The 23,497-nt window shown below is 31.4% G+C and overlaps 2 protein-coding genes across 4 annotated transcripts in view; both read right to left on the minus strand.

Annotated features, from left to right (window-relative positions):
* Positions 1–5,545, minus strand: part of LOC139498222 (uncharacterized) — a 294,491-nt gene extending 288,946 nt beyond the window's left edge. The window contains exons 1-2 of the mRNA XM_071286595.1: positions 5,388–5,545; positions 3,971–4,063 (exon numbers count right to left, since the gene is read on the minus strand). Coding sequence (XP_071142696.1) covers positions 3,971–4,063; positions 5,388–5,454 — 160 coding nt within the window. The 5' untranslated portion in view covers positions 5,455–5,545. The remainder of the gene's footprint in view (positions 1–3,970; positions 4,064–5,387) is intronic.
* The window catches only part of LOC139498221 (uncharacterized), a 291,388-nt gene that overhangs the window by 7,237 nt on the left and 260,654 nt on the right, over positions 1–23,497 (minus strand). The gene's annotated exons all lie outside the window — the stretch shown is intronic.

Raw genomic sequence — 23,497 nt, forward strand, 5'->3', positions numbered from 1 at the left:
TTTGATCGAGGCCGTACCCTCATCAGCGACTCAAGCCTTGTATATAGGTTTTATTGTTCTTCCTATATGCAGAAATAAAGTAATCAATTGTTATTACACGGCGAGGTATAAGGAGTCGGACTGTGACTAGGTGGTCTTATATACATATCAGAAATGATGTTATGCATTTGTTATAACTTTTTAGAGTTATTTCTCTTTTTTCAGTTTAGCAGATGTCAGATATTCTTTGAGATTTTTGTGTTTTTTGTATGCAATCATTGGGGGTCTCTCATAAAGACTCTTAGCGGTTGCATCTCTTTTGATAATATTCCAATGCTTTCTAATTACTCTGTTCAATTGTTTAAACATTGGGTTGTATTTTGTACAAAATACCAAGGGAGCAGTTTTGTTATTGGAGCGTTGTTTATATTTTAAAGCTTCTGATCTTTTAATTGTTGTTGCCTTCGCTATCCAGTTATTCAATTCTTTGCTTTTATAACCTCTTTCTATTAATTTCTGTTTGAAGAAATTAATGTCAGCCTTAGTTTTTGACTCATCACTGGTGCATCTAATTATTCTAACAGTTTCGCCTATAACCAGTCCCTTGAAAACTGATTTGGGGTGCGATGAACTTCGATGCAAATATTGATAATTTTCTGTTGGTTTTCTGTATATTTGAAAATCTAAAGTCCTCTCTTTCTTAAATTTCTCTCCTTTAAAAACGGTCACGTCTAAAAATGTAATGTGACTCTCGTTAATGTCAAAAGTAAACTTAAGGAGAGGATGTATGCTATTCGATATGTCAAAGAATTCAGTTAATTCTGCTTTAGTTCCTTTGAAAATCAAGAATGCATCATCACGGTACACTGATAAGTGCATGATTTTGTCTCTCATCGTAAACTTGTTTAAAATCTCATTGATAATTTCAAACATCCTGATATCTGTGAGAGAAGGCGAGAGAGGACTTCCCATCGGAACCCCTATTTTCTGTCGAAACAATTCACCATTGAATTCAAACTCATTGTTTTTTAGTATGATTCTTATAAGTTCTAACATACTTTGTTTAGGCGGAATTTTTATTTTGAAATTGCATGATCTAAGCTTATTCCAAGCTCCATCAATGGCATTAACAATTTCGGAATGTTCCATATTTGTGTACATACTTGTTACATCAAATGATGCCATGATAAATTCAAATGGAAGCTTAAGTTCTTCTATTTTATTTATAAACGCTGTGCTGTCTTTTGTGTATGTCCATTGTTGAAAGACTATTTCCCTTAAGAAATAATCAATAAAATGTGCAATTGTCTCAGTAGGACTGCCTGACATAGATATAATAGGTCTGCCGGGTATATTTATATCTTTAATAAGATTTTTGTCTTTTTCGATGTCATTTATTTGATCTATGCTTAATTTATGTGTTTTTGGAAGCATATATAAACGACCTGGTTTGAACTCCTTGCCAGATGTCAAATAATCTAGAGAATGTTTGTCTATATGACCCATGTTGTGTAGAGGAATAATTATATCAATTATCATGTTGTAAATATCTTTGCTGTGTGTTTCTGACAGCTTGTGATAATGGATTTCACTTGAGAGTTGTGTCATTGCCTGTTTGATATACATATGTTTGTCTAATACTACTATTGAGGAGCATTTATCTGCCTTTTTAATTATTATATTTTCATTTTTCTTTAGTGAAATTAATGAATTGAATTCATTTTTTGTCAGGTTGTTTCTACTGTTAACCATAGGTAATCTTTCAAGTTCAACCTTGGTTTTCCATAAATAAGTTTCAATAGCGTTATTTGCGAATCCAGGAGTGAATTCTGACTTTCGTTTGAAAGGATGTTTTTCAGAAGAATTTTCAGTGTTTCTAAATGAGTAATTTAATCTCATTCTACGAGATAAATTTTCCCAGTCACACAGAAGGTCATTTTTTGCTCTTTTTAGAACAGGACTCGGAATGAATTTCAGCCCTTTGGATAATATGTTAATATCTGAATCAGATAACTTTTCTCTTGTGAACATTTTCACATAATTTTCTGCCTTTCGACGTGTACATATTTTCTTTTTGTGTCTTCGTTTTTTGTTTTTTATTTTACTTTGTATTTTTCTTGCTGTACTTTTTCTGTTTTTGTCAGTACGTTTGAAGTGTCTATTTCGTTTTGACATGTTTGATCACAGTTGTATAAAAAAAATGCTAATCATAAGTACTCCTCATTAGAGTTTTGTTATAATGTGTCATAATAATCTCTACATTAGAGAAAGACGCATATTTCATCCCTACCTAAGGGAGAAGTGATAATGAAATCGCAAATTTAGTAAGCAAGAAATCTGATGAGACAGCACTATTTCTATTGGCTGCTGGCAGAAGAATAAATGATGGGGGTGTGTTCTGACCAATTTCGTGTGGTGTTAGACAGATAAATTTAGAAATTTGATATTACTTCTATATAGATTAAATACGCAATCATAATTAAATATGAATGGCGATAGTTACTAAGTGCGTCGCCTTTAAACATATTAATACAAGTCTTACTAGTGTAAAACCATTCAAACGGGAAAACCAACGGTCTAATCTATATAGAAAAACGAGAAACACATATAAATTACATATTAAACAAACGACAACTACTGTACATCAGATTCCTTATTTTACTATATTTGATTCTTTCAGAAAAAAACCCACATCTGCATACCTGTAGATCACAGAGTGTTATAAAGTAAAAACAAGAGAGGTCATTAAAACTTTTGTCAATTTACAACTTAATTATCCCTGATGAATTGTTCACAAAGTTAAATTTGATGCATTAAAATTCTTTTTTCTATGTTAAGAGTTTGTAATTCTTTTATTGTCTTACAAAATGTATAATGTAACCCAATTTATTTTCGTGGATACTTTCTATATATATAGCTAGCTTTAAAGCAATTCTTTTTTCACAATTTTAAAATTTACTTGAAATAAATAAGGAAAGATCTAAGTTTCACATTTATGCAACGTTTTATATTCTCATTATTTTTCACCTCGCTGAAGTCACGAAAAAAGTTGGTGTAAAGTATCATGAATATATAAACCAATAGTCTGACTCCTTTAGCTTGCTTGTTACCATCCCACGTATGAACAATGATGTTAGTTTGTATTAGTTAACTGATTATAACATATATATATATATTCAAGTGAATTATACATATATACCAGTACCTTTAGTTATATTCTTTTCCTTAAATTATGAAAAAAGACATTTTATTCGAGAATGCTGATTGGATAAAGGATAAGGTTTATTGATATATATATACAATATTAAAAAAAAAATGCACATAGTGTTATGCTTAACATATGCATGGTCCATATATATATATATATATATGATAAAATATGAAATCTTTGAGTTCAAAAGCTTTTGAGAAAAGGTTGAAGAAATAGTTGATTTCATTCAGCCTGTTGAAAAATTCAAAGTATTGGCAAACAGGATCATAAGGAAATAAGTGACCTACATGCCAGGACCTCACCAATACAACCCATCATCATGATCATTTTGAAGTTAATAACCATAATGAAGTTTTCTAGTCAATTGTTTTAGAAAAAAGTGTGATAGAAATATTTGTTTTTATTCAGCATTTTGAATGATTTTTAAGTCTCCACGTACTTAAAAAAAACCTACATAAATATATAATTATAGTACTTTATGTGGTACCAAACACCGTGACTTAAATTAATTTCGCTCATTTGATTTAATATAAAAGGTCGACAAAATATGACCCTTTGACAAAATATAAAAATTTCAAAAAACTTAAACCATACACTTAATCTTAACAGAAAAATTTCAATGGATATATGGCAGTTTGACAAACCATAATTTGATCATTGAGAAACTTAATATCTCCTTCACAATAAAAAGTGATTAAAACTTTCAGCTGATTTCTACAGAGTTATCTCCCTGTAGTGTTATGTACCACCTTAACTCATAATATTTATGTTGATACTCACCCTCATTCTTTCTAAGACTTTGTAATAATAGTATAGTCCTGGCTTGGGATGTAGGTGACAGATCTTTGACCAACTCCGTCAGGTCATCTGAAACTAAATTGAGACATGATGAGTTAATATCCATCTTGATAATAAATTTTTGTTAATCGTTATAAAAATCAAAGTTTAATAAAAAAATACCATTTTCATTTTATAAAAGTGGGCAATCTTAAATAAAAGACTGTAAATTCATAGATTATTGCGAGGTTTTATTAATTTGATTAATGGGACTGGGTGAGTATTGCTATAAGAAGAACTCACATTTTGATAAAGTTCTGAAACATAGATCTTAATGCAGATTCTTTTATAATCACAATAATTAAACTCTCAATTTTGTCTATTGGTGAAAAATCACAATAATAAATAATGCACGCAATAATTTCTAAACTTACAGCTAACTTAAACAATGGTAAATTAAGAAACCATTGTAAATAAAGGATCCTAACTTCTCCTATCAGGAAGTAAATCAAGATTAAAATCAGATCTACTTCTCAATTGCTTTTATTTTAGATTTTAGTTTTTGACATTCAAACTTTTAACAAAGCAGTTATTTTATGTGCCTGTCCTAAGTCAGGAGCCTGTAATTCAGTGGTTACTGTGTTACATATTTGTTTTTCATCAATTTTTTTGTTCATTAATTGTTTTCATACCTGCCAACTGTCATTATTTGAGGTGGATTTCCCCCAAGGAAGCTCCCAAATGGAAATTTCAAAAGAGCTATTTTGTCCACAATTTAAACAAAACAATTAATTTTACAATGGCTATAGGCTTTTAAAAGTGTGAAGAAGCCAAAAAACAATATTAAAATGTATTTGTAGGCCCCCTTTAAGGTTTTGTAGGACTATACAAGCCATCTTACATGTAAAACACAAATGGGCATTTTGTAAAGTTGGCAGGTATGTGTTTTACATTTTTTCATTTGAGGGCCTTTTAAAGCTGACTATGCGGTATGGGCTTTGCTCATTGTTGAAGGCTTTACTGTGACCTATATTTGTTAATTCCTGTGTCATTTGGTCTCTTGTCAAGAGTTATCTCATTAGCAATCATACCACATCTTTTTATATTAAATATATACACCTTTCATAAAACAATCATTACTTACACCAACTTGGAATTTTGGTGGCTAGTTATCTCATTGGCAATCATAACACAACTCCTTATTCTTATATTAGAATATATATGAACTGCCACATTCATCCCATAACAAATAGATTGGGATAGAGGGCATGATTATCTTACAATACCCTAATGCAATGGGGACCTTGTTTTAATCAATTTAATAGTTTGAAATATCACCAGTGCAAGTAAAATTAAAAAAAACTAGGAGGTCTCCAAATCTTTCCATGCCATGTGATTAGTCTAAATTGTCAAAACTTACAACCACTCTCCTGTATATCAATTGGCTGTGTATGAAGAACCTTCAGAGAATCTGTTTCTGTTGTCATGGCTACTAGCTGGTCTAAATGTCTTTAAATGTATTCACATGCTGTCCCTGTATTGTATCAATGCATCATAAAAGTTAACAACTATAATGGCAGTCTGAACTATAATAAATTCTAAATACAATTAAAAACCAATTTTCAGAGAACAATTGAAGGTCTTTCCACCAAAAACCATGTATTTCAATATGAAAGTAGTAAAATTAGGTTTAAAATGTCATTACAATCTTCAAATTATAGCTTATTGTACGCTGATTCCAAAAATATATGGTTTCTATACAATATTTTTAAAATAAGGGAGATTATTAGTTACATAGTGTGCTAGTGACCTAATACGGTATATATGGGGTCAGTAAATTCCATATGGGGTGAGAGCGAAGCTCGAATCCCCATATGGAATTTACTGACCCCATATATGGGACTTTTTCAAAAAATGTGGATTTTCTTGTACAATCAATATTTCTAAAAAAGTGTAAATATTTTTATCCAATTTTTAGATACACAATTTAGTTTTTGGTGTGTCTAACAAGTTCCAGCAAATTCAATATGAAATTTAGCTACAGAAATTGCTTCCAGTGGGTTTCAAAGGGTCCAAAAACCCCAAAATTGCTTGTACGAAATTGAAAAACTAGTCTTTTTTAAATGCTGGTTTTAATACCCAGCGGAAATTATTATTTTTCTTTTGTTATTATAAATATATAGGTATCACTGCAGGTATGTATACACAAATACAGGGAATTATTAGATTTTATTAGCATTTTTTTTTACTTTTCATTTCGTACTTAAAAAAATGTCAACTACATAACACAAATGAAATAATGTTGCCAATAAACAACTGATTATATCCCTTGTAACTAAGGAAGTGCTCTCTACTTACTCTTCATCCTCTGATGACATGCTTAAAGTTACAGGATGACATCATTGATTCATTTCATTATAGATTAGTTTTGGTGAGTACAAATTACTCCGTAATTTTATTCTACATGTTCTATGTCAACTTTGTAACGGCAAAAACATTGAAATTTTGGCATAAATATTTTTTTTTTTACATAAATCATTCAAAGTCTATAATACTGACTCTAATTCAATAAAAACCATTTATCTGGTAGTATAAGGGTCAAGAAAATCATCCAAAAACCACAAATAGGTCAACTACATAACGGTCAACTACATATTAACGCAGTGAATCGTTATGTAGTTGACAAAAAGCGTTATGTAGTTGACAATGCTGAATTAAATTCACTTTAAAATATGTTTCTAAAAAGTGTTATTTTAACTGTTTTGAAAAAAGTGTGATGATTTTTATGGAAATATATATCAAGCAAAATGTAAATACATGTATTATTAAAAAAAAATTAGGGACCGAAACTAAATCCGTTATGTAGTTGACATATGTCCCATACTTGTTTCTATGTTATTTTTTAAAATATTTTTGTAGTAGCATTTAAGATTGCATATTTTTATTTCAGGTTGTATTGTTGTTAAACTATTCAATTTCATATATTAAAGTTGAAAATTGAATATTTTTTTGTATTGTTATTTCACAACTGAAATATCCACATTTTTTGAAAATGACCCTTATACCTTATTACGTCACTAGCACACTATGTAACGAATTTATCTTACCGACTATCTTAACGTGTGAAATTAAGACTAGTGGTTCTCAAAATGAGCAAGTCTGCAATACTGTAAGCACTAAGAAAATACTTCCATTGATCCTACAAAAACAGATGCCAACAATAACTTGTAAGGTTTAAATGTGTTTTATGAATTTGTTTCAATCTTAATCATCAATTTCTTCGTCTGTTGGAACTTTTAAGATTTTTTTTCTCAGTACCGTTTTGTTTTTTATAAAGGGACATAACACCATTACTAACCGTGTATGAAATAAGCCCCGCCCCCTTCTTACCTAATAAGGAATATAAAGGGACGTAACTCCACTACTAACCGTGTATGAGATAAGCCCCGCCTCCCTACTAATCTAATATCAAATATACACGGTTTGCACGCGGACGCTTTTAACCAATCATATTCCTGGAAATGTATAGGAGGTAAGATAAAATTTGTTACTTCCGGTTTGAAAAATGTTACTTAAGATACTATTTGAATATTTACTTGACACTGATTCCAAAAATATCTGGTTCTATATACTTTTATATTAATAAAGTATAAAAAAATAGCTACTTCTGGTTGTATTTTTCAAGGTTAAATGGTTTGAAACCTATTGCAAAAAGTCTCATGGCTTTATTATGTATACATATGAGGTAAACGCAAAGGTCAAAATCTAAAATGTCAAATTACGCTATGACCTTGAGTTTAATTTCAAGGTCATAAACCAAGGACCTCAAATCAAAAGACCATAGGTCTTAATTATATTTGGTTAATGAGTTATATCACCATACGCATCTTTTTACATACAAGAGGGGAGAAAACTCCCTTTCACATTCAACTTACCCTTGCAATCAAAATTTACGACATGTCGCAACTAAAAATTTAGTAAAAAAAAATTCTCAATATCTTATACGGCTTTTTAAAATAAGTGAAAATAAGCCAAAATCAAAATCAACTTGTATACATAAATATATATATGTTTTTGTCCAGTTATTTAACAATCTAATTAAAATATTGATCTCTCATTTCGTTATACTGTAATCAACTAAAAAAATATTAGAATATGAAATTTGACCTTTGACCTTGACCTAATTTTCATTTTTTTGGACCAAGGACCTCAAATCAAAAGATCCTAGGTCTCTATCACTTATGGTTTACAAGATAGAAATCCATATCACTTATATCAACTGCATTAGGGGTCATAAAAACAAAGTCATATATATATACTTGTCGCAAGGTAAAATTTCGTAATGGCAGTTCATTATAAAACGAAAACAAAATAAAATACAATCGATCTTCAAAAAGGCAGGGCGCCCTGGAAACTGTAAAAAGGGCACAGGGCGGCACTCGGGAAAGGGCAGGTGGATGGCTCTGTGAAAAAGGCCTAGCTGGAAAACTAGGGACTCCAAATGACTTTTTACTCAGTCAATTTAAAATGCTGGTTCATTGATTTTTATTAAAATAAATTGGCACAATTTTTTACTTTAGCATATGATACTAGGCATTTTAAAAACTAGTGGCACAAAAGGATGTACTTTTGGTGCCACTGGATTTCTCCCAGTTTCATTTAAGGGATTATGATGATTATGGATACAATAATGGACCAAAGCATGGACATGGTAATTATATTGACCTTAAATCTTACTCCATGCTACATGAAAGTTATGAATCACCATGATCACTGCCTCAGTTTTACTTTGACTCACAGTTGATTGCAAGGTTTGGCGGTAAATATCACCCGGCCAATACTCCTCATGTTGTCAATGCCATGAATACTGGTTGATTGAAATTTTCATGATTGATACTATTTATTCTAGTGAAAACTTGATAAAAAGCAAGATAAGATTTTAATTTATTATCTTCTATAAATGAGTGAATATTATGTTTTATTCACTTTCAACACTTACATCGTACACCTTTTATTTATTCCTTATAAATTATGATATTGCTTGAAAATATAGTTATATGGAAAAAGCTAGGAAAGCATATTTTAAAATAAAGAAAACAATAGGATTAAGCTAACCCTTGTAAACTTCTGGAAAAACTTTTTGATTCTTTAGTAGGCCCTATTCTCCTTTATTGTAGCAAAATCTGGGGAATTCTTTTGACATTTAAAGACAGTGATGCCTATAAAAAGTTGCATATAAAATTTATTAAAGAAATCTTGGGAGTACACTGTAAGGCCTTGAAAGATGCATGTCGGTCCGAAACTTGCAAGACTGCCATTGAAAAATAGGATAATGTTATCTAGTATTTAATTCTGGGACCATTTAATCACTTCAGAAGGAAGTTCAGTTCACCAAATATATAATGCTACAAAAAAAAAGCAACCCATGGGTTAAAAGCTTAAAGTTAAATATTATTATTCAAAATTTAGGTTTATCATAATTGTCAAACGTTAACCTTACTATTAAACCCCTTTTTGGTTTTATAAAACAAAAGACTAATTGACTATGGTTTTCAGGAACAACATGCAAATATTTCAGCATCTCCAAAATTAACATTTTTCCAGAGTAAACGACATTAAAGACAACAACACCCATCAATTACCGCATGGTGATTAATTTATTGTGGTCGACATGTTTCGCCAACAAGCGTGGCGTCTTCAGGACAATATTATACATGAAATCAAACAGTGAAGTACAAATTTTGCGGTTGTGCGGTTTGCCTGAACAATAGAGGTTGTTATGACGACGTTATAGATATAAATAGAAAGTGAAAGTGAAAGTAAAATAAGAATCTAGTATAGTTAAAAGAGAAAGTTAGTCAGTAAAGTTATTAACGATGTGGTTATCTGCTATTCTTGCACGTCTGTGTAGTGGTCCTCATAGAAGTTTCTAGTGGTAATAACGTAGAAATGATGGAAGTAGCTCATAAAATGTCAGTTCATTTCCAAATTGGACAACACCCCATTGGCCATCCCGTACCAATTCAACTGGCTTCGCTCCGAGGGAGGTACTGCTTCCATTGAGTTAGTAAAAGGTGAAGTGTGTGATCGCCGCAATTTTGGGAATTGTAAATCTTGGTAGATGTGTTCATAAAAATTAACTTTGCTAATAAAATGTCCGTGGATGAAGCTTTTCTTTATAAATATGTTTTGTGGTTTATGTGGTTCATCTTGGTTCTGGAGTGTTTACAGAATGAGTGAACAAGCAGCTTATGTTGATGCTTTAAGAAATAGATCAGATCGATCATCATTGTGTAAATTAAGAGTTAGTGCTGATAACCTTGCCATTGAAAGAGGAAGATATTTAAAAGTGCCCAGAGATCAAAGAATTTGTGAAATCTGTAACAGTGGCGAAATTGAAAATGAACAGCCCATGCTGCTACACTGCAGAGGTTACTTCAATATTCGAAATGTCCAAATTACAGGAAAAAATATACTCACATTGTGCGATAAAAATAAAATAAAGCTTATATGTACTTAATAATAAATCTTACACGGCACTAAAACTATCTTCCTCTTTCATAACAAATTGTTTACATGTAAATGCAAGAAGTAATCTATTGCAATAGATTTTCATTATACCGGTACCTTTAATATTTTATTCACATATATATGTAGGACTCTAAAGTGCGATGGGGACGCTAAAGTACGATGGTCACGCTAAAGTGCGATGGTCTACGCTAAAGCACGATTCCTCCATACGCTAAAGTGCGATGGTCCGCGAAAGTATAGACGAGAGAATTGTACTTGGATTATGACGTTAACAGTCGTTTATACAAACCAAAAATGTATATGCCGGAACATAAATTAAGAACATTTGATTCACAACTTTTAAACCAAATGTCCATGTTTTAATTTCAGACCTAACCGTGCTTCGTCGGCTGAAGCAACTGTGTTGATTTATTTCGGATGCTGGAAGAAGGACTTGTGTCCTGCAGTCAACCATTTTACTTTATAGATGCTAAATAGGTTGAAAATAGTATACGCATATAGGTATCGTAGATCCTGCTTCTATTGGCAGCGAACGGATGCACTGAAATTATTGTTTACAATTTAGTTTACATTGCGGTCCCCTTAAAATATTTTCGATTTTATTAAAAAGTAACGTCAGTAAGATAAAGGTTCATGTTTTTCAGCGTAAATTATAAATTGTCGGCTAAAACATAGTTTGTACAGTGGAGGAAAATATAACATGTCTTTTTTACGGAAAAGAGAAAGCTTGACGAATATTGACTTTTTCTCGCATTTAAGAATAAAACACCTTGTACAAATAAATGTTACTTAATGTATTCCGACAATGTGGTCGGTCTTCAAAATAAATTTTAGAAACTATCACTTAAGCTTACCGATAAATCATAAAGCCTATTACATATGTTACACCTTAGCATTCTAGCTTTTGCAAATAGACCAGTTTTTTTATTTTAAATCCATGTATTTTAATGTTTTAAACCGTCGACCTTATCATATTGGTCCATCGCACTTAAGCGTGATATACCATTGTACTTTAGCAAACAAACAACCATCGCACTTTAGCGTGAGACAACATCGTACTTTAGCGTAGACCATCGCACTTTAGCGTGACCATCGCACTTTAGAGTACCATCGCACTTTAGAGTCCTACATATATATATAATTGTTTGTATTTTACTACCATGTAAATTGTTTATCCATTCCGTCATTACCATTTATTGTAAATGCGTTTGTGCCAATAAAATATCTATAAAGAACAGACATATTTGAAGGATTTATGGTGAATAAGTTAATTGCTAATTTATAACTTCTACCATGTCAATGTCATTTTGGTGGTTAAAAACTATATGTAAGAGTTTAATATGTAAGGTTCATCCTAACTTTTAGCAAATATGTCCATATTTACACTGTTCACAAATTTTATAAAATTGTGCATCTGGAAAAGTTTTAGAGCCTGGCTGGACTTTCTTCATGTTCTTTGGTATTTTAGTTCTCAATACTCATGATACTTGTCATTCTACATGCATGACATGTTCTAAGTTTTAGAATATTAAAAACTAAACTAGATCTTGCTTCATTTTGAATTCCTGTAGAAGGAGAAAAAATAAACTGAGTTGGGAAAGGTTTGAGAACCTCAACTCATTATAATAAATGTTGTGAGTTGTAATGACCTTAAAAGGAAATTTATAGATATCTGCAAACATTTTTTATTTGAACTGTGCAACAGAGTGGACCATATCAAATGAAACGCAAGTGTTTGTTTATTTTGCTGTGTTCTGCAGACTGGAAAAAAATGCACATCAGAATCAAGCTAAGTTTTTTTATTATCTGGAACATACTTAGTCCAAATAATTATGACGTCTGGCAAGGCTATTTTAATTATTTTTTGGGACGCCTTCCTACACGTCCCAAAAAAAAAAAATAGCCTTGCCAGTGTCATAATTATTTGGACTAGATCGAACCAGAGACATATATGGACCATAATTTGGTATTCGGCCTTTGGTTTCTTTTTGTATCCTTTTTTATAAGTTCTAAAACTTTAACTTTTATTCTGTGGGTTGTGTTGGTGTTAGAATAGTATTAATGGAACAATTGAGTTTTTCAAGAAAAAATTAATACATTTTGATTCACTGTTTACGTGACAGGAAACCAAACAGGAAACCAATCTTTATTTTTTTTATTTTGCACAATATATTTCAAAAGACATAAATGAACACCATTACTGGTGTTACTTGCTTCATGTTAATATTGAAAATCTATTTTCAATGTTAAATTAAAGAACACGACAGGAAACCATAAGAAACCGAAAGATTTTTTTTAGTTTTATTTTATTGCAAAATCTGCTTAAAATAATCTGAACAGTATACTTTTTCTTAAAATCCATCTTAAATACGTGTAACAGTATTATAAAACTCCTAAATATGTGCTTGTTTTGAAAACAATTAGTACAATTTATTCAGAAATTTCCATATTTTCTTCATTGATACAGGATACCATAATCGTTGTATCTTGATGTTTTAGCCAAAAAAATGTATTTATATTTGGTTTTGAAATTCCAGTTATATACAATTTATTCCAAATCATTGGCAATGTAAAATTTTTTAAATCCAGTAAAGAAAAAAACTTTTAACTTTTAATTAAAATCTTTAAAATAGGCACCATGTGATATTTGTGACCTGTACACCATCTACATGGTTTCCACATTTTAACCTACTTTAGTGGGCTAAAATCAATAAAGTACTTCCTTTCAAGTCATGCATGGTAAAAGTTTACTTCTCCTTTGACAAGTTTATTGCGTTTCTGAAAAGTGTTTGCAGAACATGAATAAAAAAAAAATAATTAAAAATTGTGACAAAGATACCAACTTTGTACATTCCAATTGTAACGGTATATTAACATGTACTTTTTATTAAATTATCTTTATTCACCTAAAATATCCAGTAATATTTACTGCTGAAGCAAAATCAATCCAACGAGCATCGGCACAATGATAAGAGACGTAATGTTGATTGAATTTTCCAAGGACCCTTTACATCGTTATCCGGAACGTCTGTCAAATCTGAAATCGATTTTTTCAAGTCATTGGGCATTTATTTTCACACAAGATCGTATGTAACATTATGCACATAGGAAAAATAATAGACCCCCGGCGCAATCTCTTTGAAAATTGTATTTTCCTTTTTTAAACAAGACGAAACAAGTCTACAGATTATGTTTGCTAACATCCCGTTGGAAACAAAAACAATGTTTAGACCTAGTATTTCATATATCCGGCCGTAAGGGCTTGATCACATGTTTCACCTATGACAGGAAATGATAAGAACTTAACGACAAAAACAATTTTAATAAAAAAAAGGAAATAACTGGACTTCTGTTTCGTGTGAAATGTAACGCATAACGATAACGTCATTTTCTAACTTAATTATTACGAAGAACAAAACTAGAATGTAAATCATCTCTGATTTACCTGTTTGAACATCTCGCGAGAGTTCATATTTGCATATTGTTATAAAGAATTCTATTACAACAAAGCAGATTACATCATCTAAAATTTGCGTTACGAAATCGGAAACCAAATTAAAGTAACGCTAGTGTTCTTACACCTGCTACAGAAATACTTATAGTTCTCTGCATATTCTTCTGACTATTCTTATTGGTCGATGTTCTTTATTATTTGAAAGCAAAAGTTACGAATTTGCCGGTGATGATTATCTATAAATCAGTCACTTGTATGTTGATAAAAATAAAGGCATCTTTAGATGTAGTTACAACTTTTCTTACAGTAATACACATTTTTATCACTTTTCTATCGTTATAGGAAACGAGCCCAATAGCAAATTATGGTCCATATACATATGTCTCTGATCGAACATACTATAACTTGAACTTTCCTAGTTGCATCAGTTTGTTTGTACTCAGAGTAGATTTTATTGTGTGAACTCTGCCTTATTTTTAATTCCTTTTGAATGACAAATACTTGCTTACACTCCCTACTAAATTGTCTGAGATACCACGAGGAAAGAGAAGAAACTGAAACTGAAAGACAGATCTTCAAATCTTCTTAGCACAGCAAGTAGTCCGAGATTACTCTGACGTCCAACGGCCCCAGCTTGTCTGGCAAAACAGCCGTTGGACGTCAGAGTAATCTCGGACTACACAGCAAGTAATTAAGAGACTTGACTTACGAAAGAACAGTAGATATTATTGGAAAATATGTAAAGAGTTCAGGGCGATTTCAATATCCACTTAGTAAAGGACTTATGTCTTTAATAGCCCTGAAGTCTGAAGAAAGCCGATCCTGCGCCTAACCACAACTTGGCCCAAGTAGGCCCAAGTACAGTGTGACAATACTATTGTACCTCTACCAGGATGAAAAAATTTCAGCAAGAAGAGACCAGTTGTGTCAAATAATATTGACATAAGAATCAGGATCAGGACATTTAACACGACGAAACCATAAATGTAGAGTTACTTTTGAAAATCATCTACCATTTTCGGATCATGTGACAAAGCAGGTGAGGCTAAAATTTGTCATGTAAATTCCGACCGTTCAACCCACAAACAATACAAGATATCTAAATTAGTTCCAAAGACCAGTGGCTTAGGCTAGCTGGGTCATTTTTACGTGTACCCCCGAACCTTGGCGAGGAATATGAGGGGTGCCAACCGCTCAATGTTAAAGCACCTGCTGGTAGTGGGTTCGAAAGGGACGAAGCCCCCGATAGCTATCGAGAATGAGATACCATAATGATTCCTGTCAGTAAATCATTGATAGCAACATACTTTTGAATCTAAATGGTTTATTTGTTTTGGTTAAATTTTGTAATATGTTAACTTATTCATCGTGTTAAACTGGAAGCTACTAGCGTAATGATCATTAAATCAGTTTAAAGGGTGCCGTGAGTGAGCATACAATCGACAATTTAAGCACCTTTTAATGAACACGAAACTGAAAAAATATTTCTAAGAGGTGCAATATAAAAAAATTCTGGAACACCTAGTCGAACCTTCATCGAATTTTATGAAAATGCCGAAGAAACTTTTTCTATGACTAATGTCTAAAGCTAAAATTTTGAAAGCATTTGTTTTCGTTCATTTTTCTGATCTTTTCTGATAGACAGATAGCCGGACTCTTCTTTACGCAATTAATTGTTTTACGTGCTCAATTTATAAACATTCATAGATTGTCGTGAAATGTTCCAGATCAAGAAAAAAATATCAAAAGAAAATTTTAGATTTTTTTTTAAATCCCTTTAAAGGAAATTATGATAAATTGATTCACTTTTTGTGGGAAGAAATCCTAGGTGTTCCAGAATTTTTTTATATTGCACCTCTTAGAAATATTTTTTTCAGTTTCGTGTTAAAGCAGCATAAAAAGCATAAATATTGTAACACAAATTATCTACAGGCAGAGAAAAAAACTTTGTTCCACTCCAGGACTGAACAAGACTCTTAAAATGTGAGAAGATGTTAACAGTCCTGAAATGGTCATGTGTAAGCTATTCCATAAAGAAGCAGCAGCAAAACTAAAAGATAAAATACCTATGGTATTTCCAAAATATTACTGTATCTAAAAGAATATTTAGTGTGTTTAATTTGGAGTAAATTTTGTAAACATACAGGAGCCAAATTATTTAAAATTTTATAAGTCTCAAGTGCCATTGTCCTGATGCGTCTTACTTGTAGGGTTGGAACCCTTACGTTCTCAAGAAGAGTTTCAGAGGATGATATGTAGTCGTCATATACAAATCTTAATGCTCTCTCTTGTATTTTTCTCTGTACAAAAATGCCAAGCCAAAAGGGCAAAAATTAAAATTACTCAAAATAAAAGTATGAAAAATTGTAAGTTTATTTAATCTGTTTAAAAATGATCCAATTCTCTTGAGAACATTCAGGTGTTGTGATGCTTTCTACACAAGTTACTTATATGTGCATCACATTTAAGTTGGTAATCAATATCAATTCCAAGTAACTTTACTGTTTCTTCACATGATAAAATATTTTGATGAATTTGTATAGATGGATTTTTTGCAAAGGTTCTTTTCCCTACAGCAATAACTTGAAATTTATCAGGATTTGCCTGCATCTTATTTTCTTTAAACCAATCAATAAGCACTTGAGACTCAGATTCTAATATGGATATGAGATGGTCATAATCCGGACTACTAAAAGACAGAGTATTGTCGTCCGCATAATTATATAATGTACTATGATTAACAAAATAAAAAATATTATTTATGAAGATATTAAATAAAAGGGGTCCCAATATAGAACCTTGGGGTACCCCTTTTTGGATGTCAGCCCAGCTAATCAGAACACCGTTTACTTTAATTTGCTGTTTTCTATCAGAAATTAAGATATGATTTTAATAAAGATACTGAATGTGGAGAAACACCATATGCTAGTAATTTATCTAGTAAAATTTCATGAGGTAAGCAGTCAAAAGCTTTTGATAAATCCATAAGAACTGCAGCTATATGTAAGTTTTTGTCTAAAGCTTTACGCCAGTCTTCCAGTAATCTGAGCAACGTAGTCTGACATCCATGTCCTCTTCAGAAAACACATAGATAAGGATTAAAAATGGAATCAAAGAAATCGTATAACTGTATTTCAAATATCTTTTCGTAAAATTTAGAAAAAATAAGTCACACACTGACTACATCTGTAATTTGATTTTAGTAGTGGGTCGCTCTTTTTATGTAAGGGTGTAATTTGGGCTTCTTTAAGTTTGTCTGGAAATATGCCCGTGTCCACAGTCAAATTTAAAAGACTGCATGGTCAGCTGAGGTGCAATGGCTGATTTACTTTCTTTAACTATTTTTGATGGTATCCCATCTGCTCCAGTTGCTTTTTCTCGTCCTGTCGTCCTGTAGAACGTAAAACGTATTGGAAAAAACTCAGACACATTGGGCCATTCCAGTTAATTTCTGACAGGTGGGGATGGATGGGGAGACTTTTTTATAAAGGTATCAGAAAAAACATTTTGAAAAACTACCTTTCAGATCTTAAAATTAAGACCTATCAGACGAAGAGTTTCTGTTCATTTTGGATGGATGTGTTATCATGGGGAAAATTGACCTATCAGATTTTTTTCTGCAAGGGTTGTTTGTCAGAAAAAAACAAGATTGTGTCCCCAGTACACGAATGCCCCACTCGCACTATCATTTTCTATGTTCAGTGGACCGTGAAATTGGGGTAAACCCTCTAATTTGGCATTAAAATTAAAAAGATCATATCATAGGAAACATGACAGTTATGTATACTAAGTTTGAAGTCGATTGGACTTCAACTTCATCAAAAACTACCTTGACCAAAAACTTTAACCTGAAGCGGGACAGACGGACGAACGAACGGACGGACGGACGAACGAACGAACGGACGGACAGACGAACGGACGAACGGACGCACAGACCAGAAAACATAATGCCCCTCCACTATCGTAGGTGGGGCATAAAAAAAATATACCCCCTAAGATGCATAAATCTCAAACCCCTCAGAAAGGACATCCACTCCCCTTTATCAGACATTAACTGGAATGTCCCCTTAGAGTAGTGTCTGATTGGATATCTTATTTGGTTCTATAAAGGATCTCGATAAACTTATAAGGTATCGTAAAATCTAATAAATAATACATCTTATTTAGTTTTGATATCGTATTTAGTTTTCAAAAGATATCTATATATATGTCGTGTACAAGTTGCGATTTTGTACAGGTTATAACATGTACAAAAATATTGTACATGTTATAACTTGTTTAATGCAAAAATACAAGTTATAACATGTACAAAAGTACCTCATACATGTTATAACCTGTACAAAATATTGCTTAAAAATGGTTTTAACTTGTACAAAATCGAAAAATAAGGATATTTTTCTATTATCGCAACAGATGATATTGACCTCAATAACATTTTCATAACTTTTGTATTATTCCTTCATGTTAGTGTGTTTTGTCCTTTTGATACAGTTAATGTCCAGGGGTCGGTATTACGAAGCATTCCTAAGACATGTCATAAGATATATCTTAGGACATGTCTTATGATCCTCTTATTACTATCTATGGATATATCTTTATTTGATGAATTATAATTGTGAGTGTCCACTTTGAAGGCACTAGTAAAACACTTTCTTTCTAGTTGACACTAAAAGACATAAGAGGATAGCCAGGATAGATGTGTCTACAAAAAAAATTGGGAATTGAAATGGGGGTATGTGTCTAAACGACAACAACCCGCCCATGGAGCAGACAACATCCAAAGGCCACAAATACATGCTTTCAAAGTAGAGGATATATATTTAAAACATCAAAATGACATTCGCCTCATGCAATGATCTTATAGTTTATAAACAAAAATTGAGTTATAAAAAAATTTACATAAGTCATGATGAAGGCCAAAAATGTTGAAGCGTAGATCCAAAGATATTGATAATGAAGCGTGGTCCAATGAAAACTATTTCATCTCTCTCTTGCTTTTACATAGTATGCATATAAGACATTTTTTTAGTCTTTGCATGCTATAAAAACGAGAGGGAGGAGTATTTCCCAAAAATATTAGGAATCGTTCTTATTCGAATGTAGTTACTACATTGTAGTATCTAATGTAAATGTCATTGAGGAATTCAAGCTTTTTGTAAAAAGTTTCACACTTATTTAAGCCATGATGGACTGCCTAAAACACACAATTACATGAAAACACATTTTGCCAACATAAGTCATGAAACATATATTTCTGAAACTTTGTGATCATTGTCCTCTACAGAAAAATACACGTTCTGGCCTATTTATTGTTGTTCTTTAAATTTATGCATTGGTGAATTTAAATGTATATTTTACTTCATTAAGATTTATTTTAAATTTTGGACCAGTTAAAACCGTTTTTAAGCAATATTTTGTACAGGTTATAACATGTATGAGGTACTTTTGTACATGTTATAACTTGTATTATTGCATTATACAAGTTATAACATGTACAATATTTTTGTACATGTTATAACCTGTACAAAATCGCAACTTGTACACGACATATACATTGTTTTCTGCCAAAATTTGTTTTGTACCCACATTTCCCCCCGCATACTCAGAAGATTCTCCGAAGGAATCGTGTTAACTTCACGAATTAAATCAAAATACTTGTATCCGTTGAAATATAAATTAAGAAAAAATATCGGTAATTTGGGAATTTTGTGAATTCACTGAAGATAATTTATCTTGCAAATTAGATGCGCAGTGACGGAATAAAACTTTCCCAGTTGATATGATATTATTAGAATAGTTACACAGTGTGCAATTGTCCTAATACGAGAATTTATCGGGTCAATACAATTCATGTCGGGTGAGGCGATAAATTCCGTATTAGGACAATTGAACACCGTGTAACGAATTTATCCTGATTTTGTAATATTACATATTATATATTCAAACTTCAATATTAGGACAATATCAACCAAATATATTTTAGATATTTAATTTAAAACTGTGAAAAATTAAAAATATTAGGAAGCAACTGAAATTTGTTTTTTTTATTAGGTCAATGGTATAAGGGAGATAATTCCAATTGACGTTATAAAAAGTTGTACTGAAATTTATAAAAACACAAGTTTGAGCTTTCTAAAAAGCTGTGGGCTGATTCGCTCTATCCTAATTTAAGAGGGTCTGGATGGGGGGAGGGGGGGAGGGGTCTATTATTCTGTAAACATTTAATTTTCACCCCTTTTTTCTTTAATCTTTAAAAAAAAATGACCCCTTTTTTCTCTAATCTTCAAAAATAACCCCTTTTTTTCTCTAATCTCTAAAAAATTAACCCCTTTTTTCTCTAATTTTCATTTTTTTGCCCGTTATTCTCTAATCTTCATTTTTAAGGGCATTATTCTTTAATCATTTAACCCCATCCAAACCCTCATTTAAGGTAATATGTGTGATGTGGTTGTTGATTTAGTATTGGAAATGTGGTATTTTTAGATATTGATTGATTTAAAATGGATTAACTTTAAGAGTGTGCGTTTTACACCCATCATCGGCTTTTAAAATTTTGTTCACTTTACTTGTTGAAAATTAAAACATATACAAATAGACACGACTCTGGAGGTGTGACTAGATTGGCAGAAGTTATTAAATACAGATAATGCATTTTTAAAAGAAGATAACATTGTATAGGAACATTGTTTAGCAAAACAAATCGTGCATATTGCAGATTAACAAAGCAAATAAACACGTATTAATAATTGATATTTCAATATTGAATTTCAGTGTGCGATATATGCATAATAAAACGAGAATGAATTAATGACAGTTGATCGGAACTGAAATACACATAGTTAATTTTTCGGCATTTGATGTCTTATCCTGAGACGAGAAAAGTCTGTAATTCTTTATCTCATTTAAGCCAATAGCTATTGCTGTATCTCAGCCGCATCATAAAAGCAACCAACGAGAATCTATATGTGATAAATAAATATAATTATTTCAAGATGGCTTGTAACCCGAATAATCCAGTCGTTATATTACGATCACTTCGATCACTCCATTAACTCTGGAGGACTATGACCGTAAGGGGGCGCTGTAATTATTCGAGTTAGATGGCTTGTATGTCGACTAAAACTAATAGCTCCGCACCGTGATGCGAAGCAAATATCAACCAATCAAATTGCGAGAAATTTCTCTAAATCAGGATAAATAAATCATATTGGAGTACTTTTTTTATTTGCTTTCATTTTGAACATGGTTTTTACACTTTCCATTGTATGTTCGTCCTCGGTTTTGAAAGATGACCAAATAAAGATTTGTTAATATCCACAGTGTTAATATCATGATTTCCAGGGTTTATTTTTTAGTTGTTAGTTGATTCAGAGTTTCTTTATGTAATTGTATATCGGCTGATGTAGTCATTTGACTGATAGTTTTTGAACAAATTTTTCCAATTCAATATAACTTTTTAAATGTTTCCCCACATATATATCTCAATCTTTCATTTTTATGAATATCTACTAACTGAGAAAAACTGTTCACTAACAAGTATTATAGATATTTTAATATAAAACTTCTGAGAAGTAACTTTTATTCACTGTATATATATATTTTTTATAAGTTTCAATCCCGATCCGATGGTATATATTATTATAACACAGGATGTGGGGACGCGTAGCCTTCGATCGAATGCCTATTTGACTACTCGTAGTGTTACTGATATAAATAGTGTTTTCACAGCTGAGACTACAATAAGCATGATAAGTGTTTTAGTAGTCTCTGCTGTGAAAAAGTCAGTCAAAATTTTCGATATAAATGTTTCTGACGAGCACGGCATATAACCACAGATTAAGGAACCGGTAAAATGATACTTTTATTTTCAAAATTTAAAATAGAATAACAGACGAATGGTTTTGAAAATATAATTTTGGTTTCTCAACCTAGTTGACATTGAAAAATTCCAATATGAACACACGCTTCGTGAAAACTGTAACAGTTGGGTAAATGAAGCAGCTTTAAATTAAGAAAATGATTATCATTGTCGTCATTGAAAAAAAACCACCAAAACCTATCAATTTTCTGTATGTGCGAGTATTATTTTTAAAGCAAGCCGTTTTACTATTTCTTCGAATTTCAAGATATTACATATATACGGAAGCCGTAAGGGGACCCCTCTAATGATCATTTCGGCACAATGAACATATTATATCTATAAATATGGGATGAAGAACAGCAAAGGTAACGTGAAAATAAAAACAAGATAACGTTGAGTATTTAAATATTCATATATATATGTTTTGGTATATAGGTCGTCCATACATTGAACCAAGGAATTTCTGTTAAAAATAGTTAGGGAAATCCACTAATTTATTCTCCGAAACCAAATAAATTAAGTTAAAAATTTTAAAGGGTGCTTTGATTTTTTTCCCCGATTTTAATTATTTTAATTAAAATCGGGGAAAAATATCTCGAAATATTTAACCGAGATAACGATTTAATAATCCGTGATCTCGATTTAACAGTTTCGTTTTATCGAGATAACGATGAAAACGATAAAATAATCTGAGATAACGATATAATAATCCGAGTTAACGATATAATAATCCGAGATAAATCGAGATAACGATATAATAATCCGAGATCTCGATATAACAGTTTCGTTTTATCGAGATAACGATATAATAAATCGAGATAACGATATAACAATCCGAGATAACGATATAATAATTCGGGATCTCGATATGACAATTTAGTTTTATCGAGATAACGATATATTTTTTATCGAGATTTCCGTAAAACGGTAATGTTTTATCGTGATCTCGAATTAAAAAAAATATTTTCTAATTTATTGTCTGTCCCCTTACGGCTGCCGTACATATAATATATAAGATATCTGCTTGAATATATATATATAAGATATTTAATACAATTTACCTTTTATAAAATATCTTATATATCAATTTATATCAGATATCTCATATAGTTTAGAAGATTTATTATATACTTTATGAGAAAACTTATAAAGAAAATTATATGAGATATCTTATAAACTATATAAGTTATCTTATAAACTATATAAGATATCTCATAAACTATATAACTAAATATAAGATTTCTTATAAACTATACAAGACTGCATTGAAGGCCTATTGGTGGCCTTTGGCTGTTGTCTGCCCTTGGTCGTGTTGTTGTCTCTTTGAAACATTCCCCATGTCCATTCTCAATTGTAAATAAGATATCTCATAAACTATATAAGAAATCTTATAAAGGTTATGATATATCTTGAAGTTCGAATAAATAGTAAAACGGCTTGCCATAATTTTATTTTTATTTTGCAAATGGCAACTTGTATCTACAATGACAGAACAAAGTGGGCGGGTTTCTTTGTGACATTTTCTACATATAATTAGCTGGCATTGAATGTAGTATAGTATACCGATTTATTTTTAATAAATACACCCAATATAGAAATAAATGTGGTATAATTTGATATTCTATCAAGACAACAGTTACTATACACCCGAGTTTAAATGGCGTGGATGTAAGCAATTATACAA

This window comes from Mytilus edulis, chromosome 12, assembly GCF_963676685.1.
Source record: "Mytilus edulis chromosome 12, xbMytEdul2.2, whole genome shotgun sequence".
Taxonomy (NCBI): domain Eukaryota; kingdom Metazoa; phylum Mollusca; class Bivalvia; order Mytilida; family Mytilidae; genus Mytilus; species Mytilus edulis.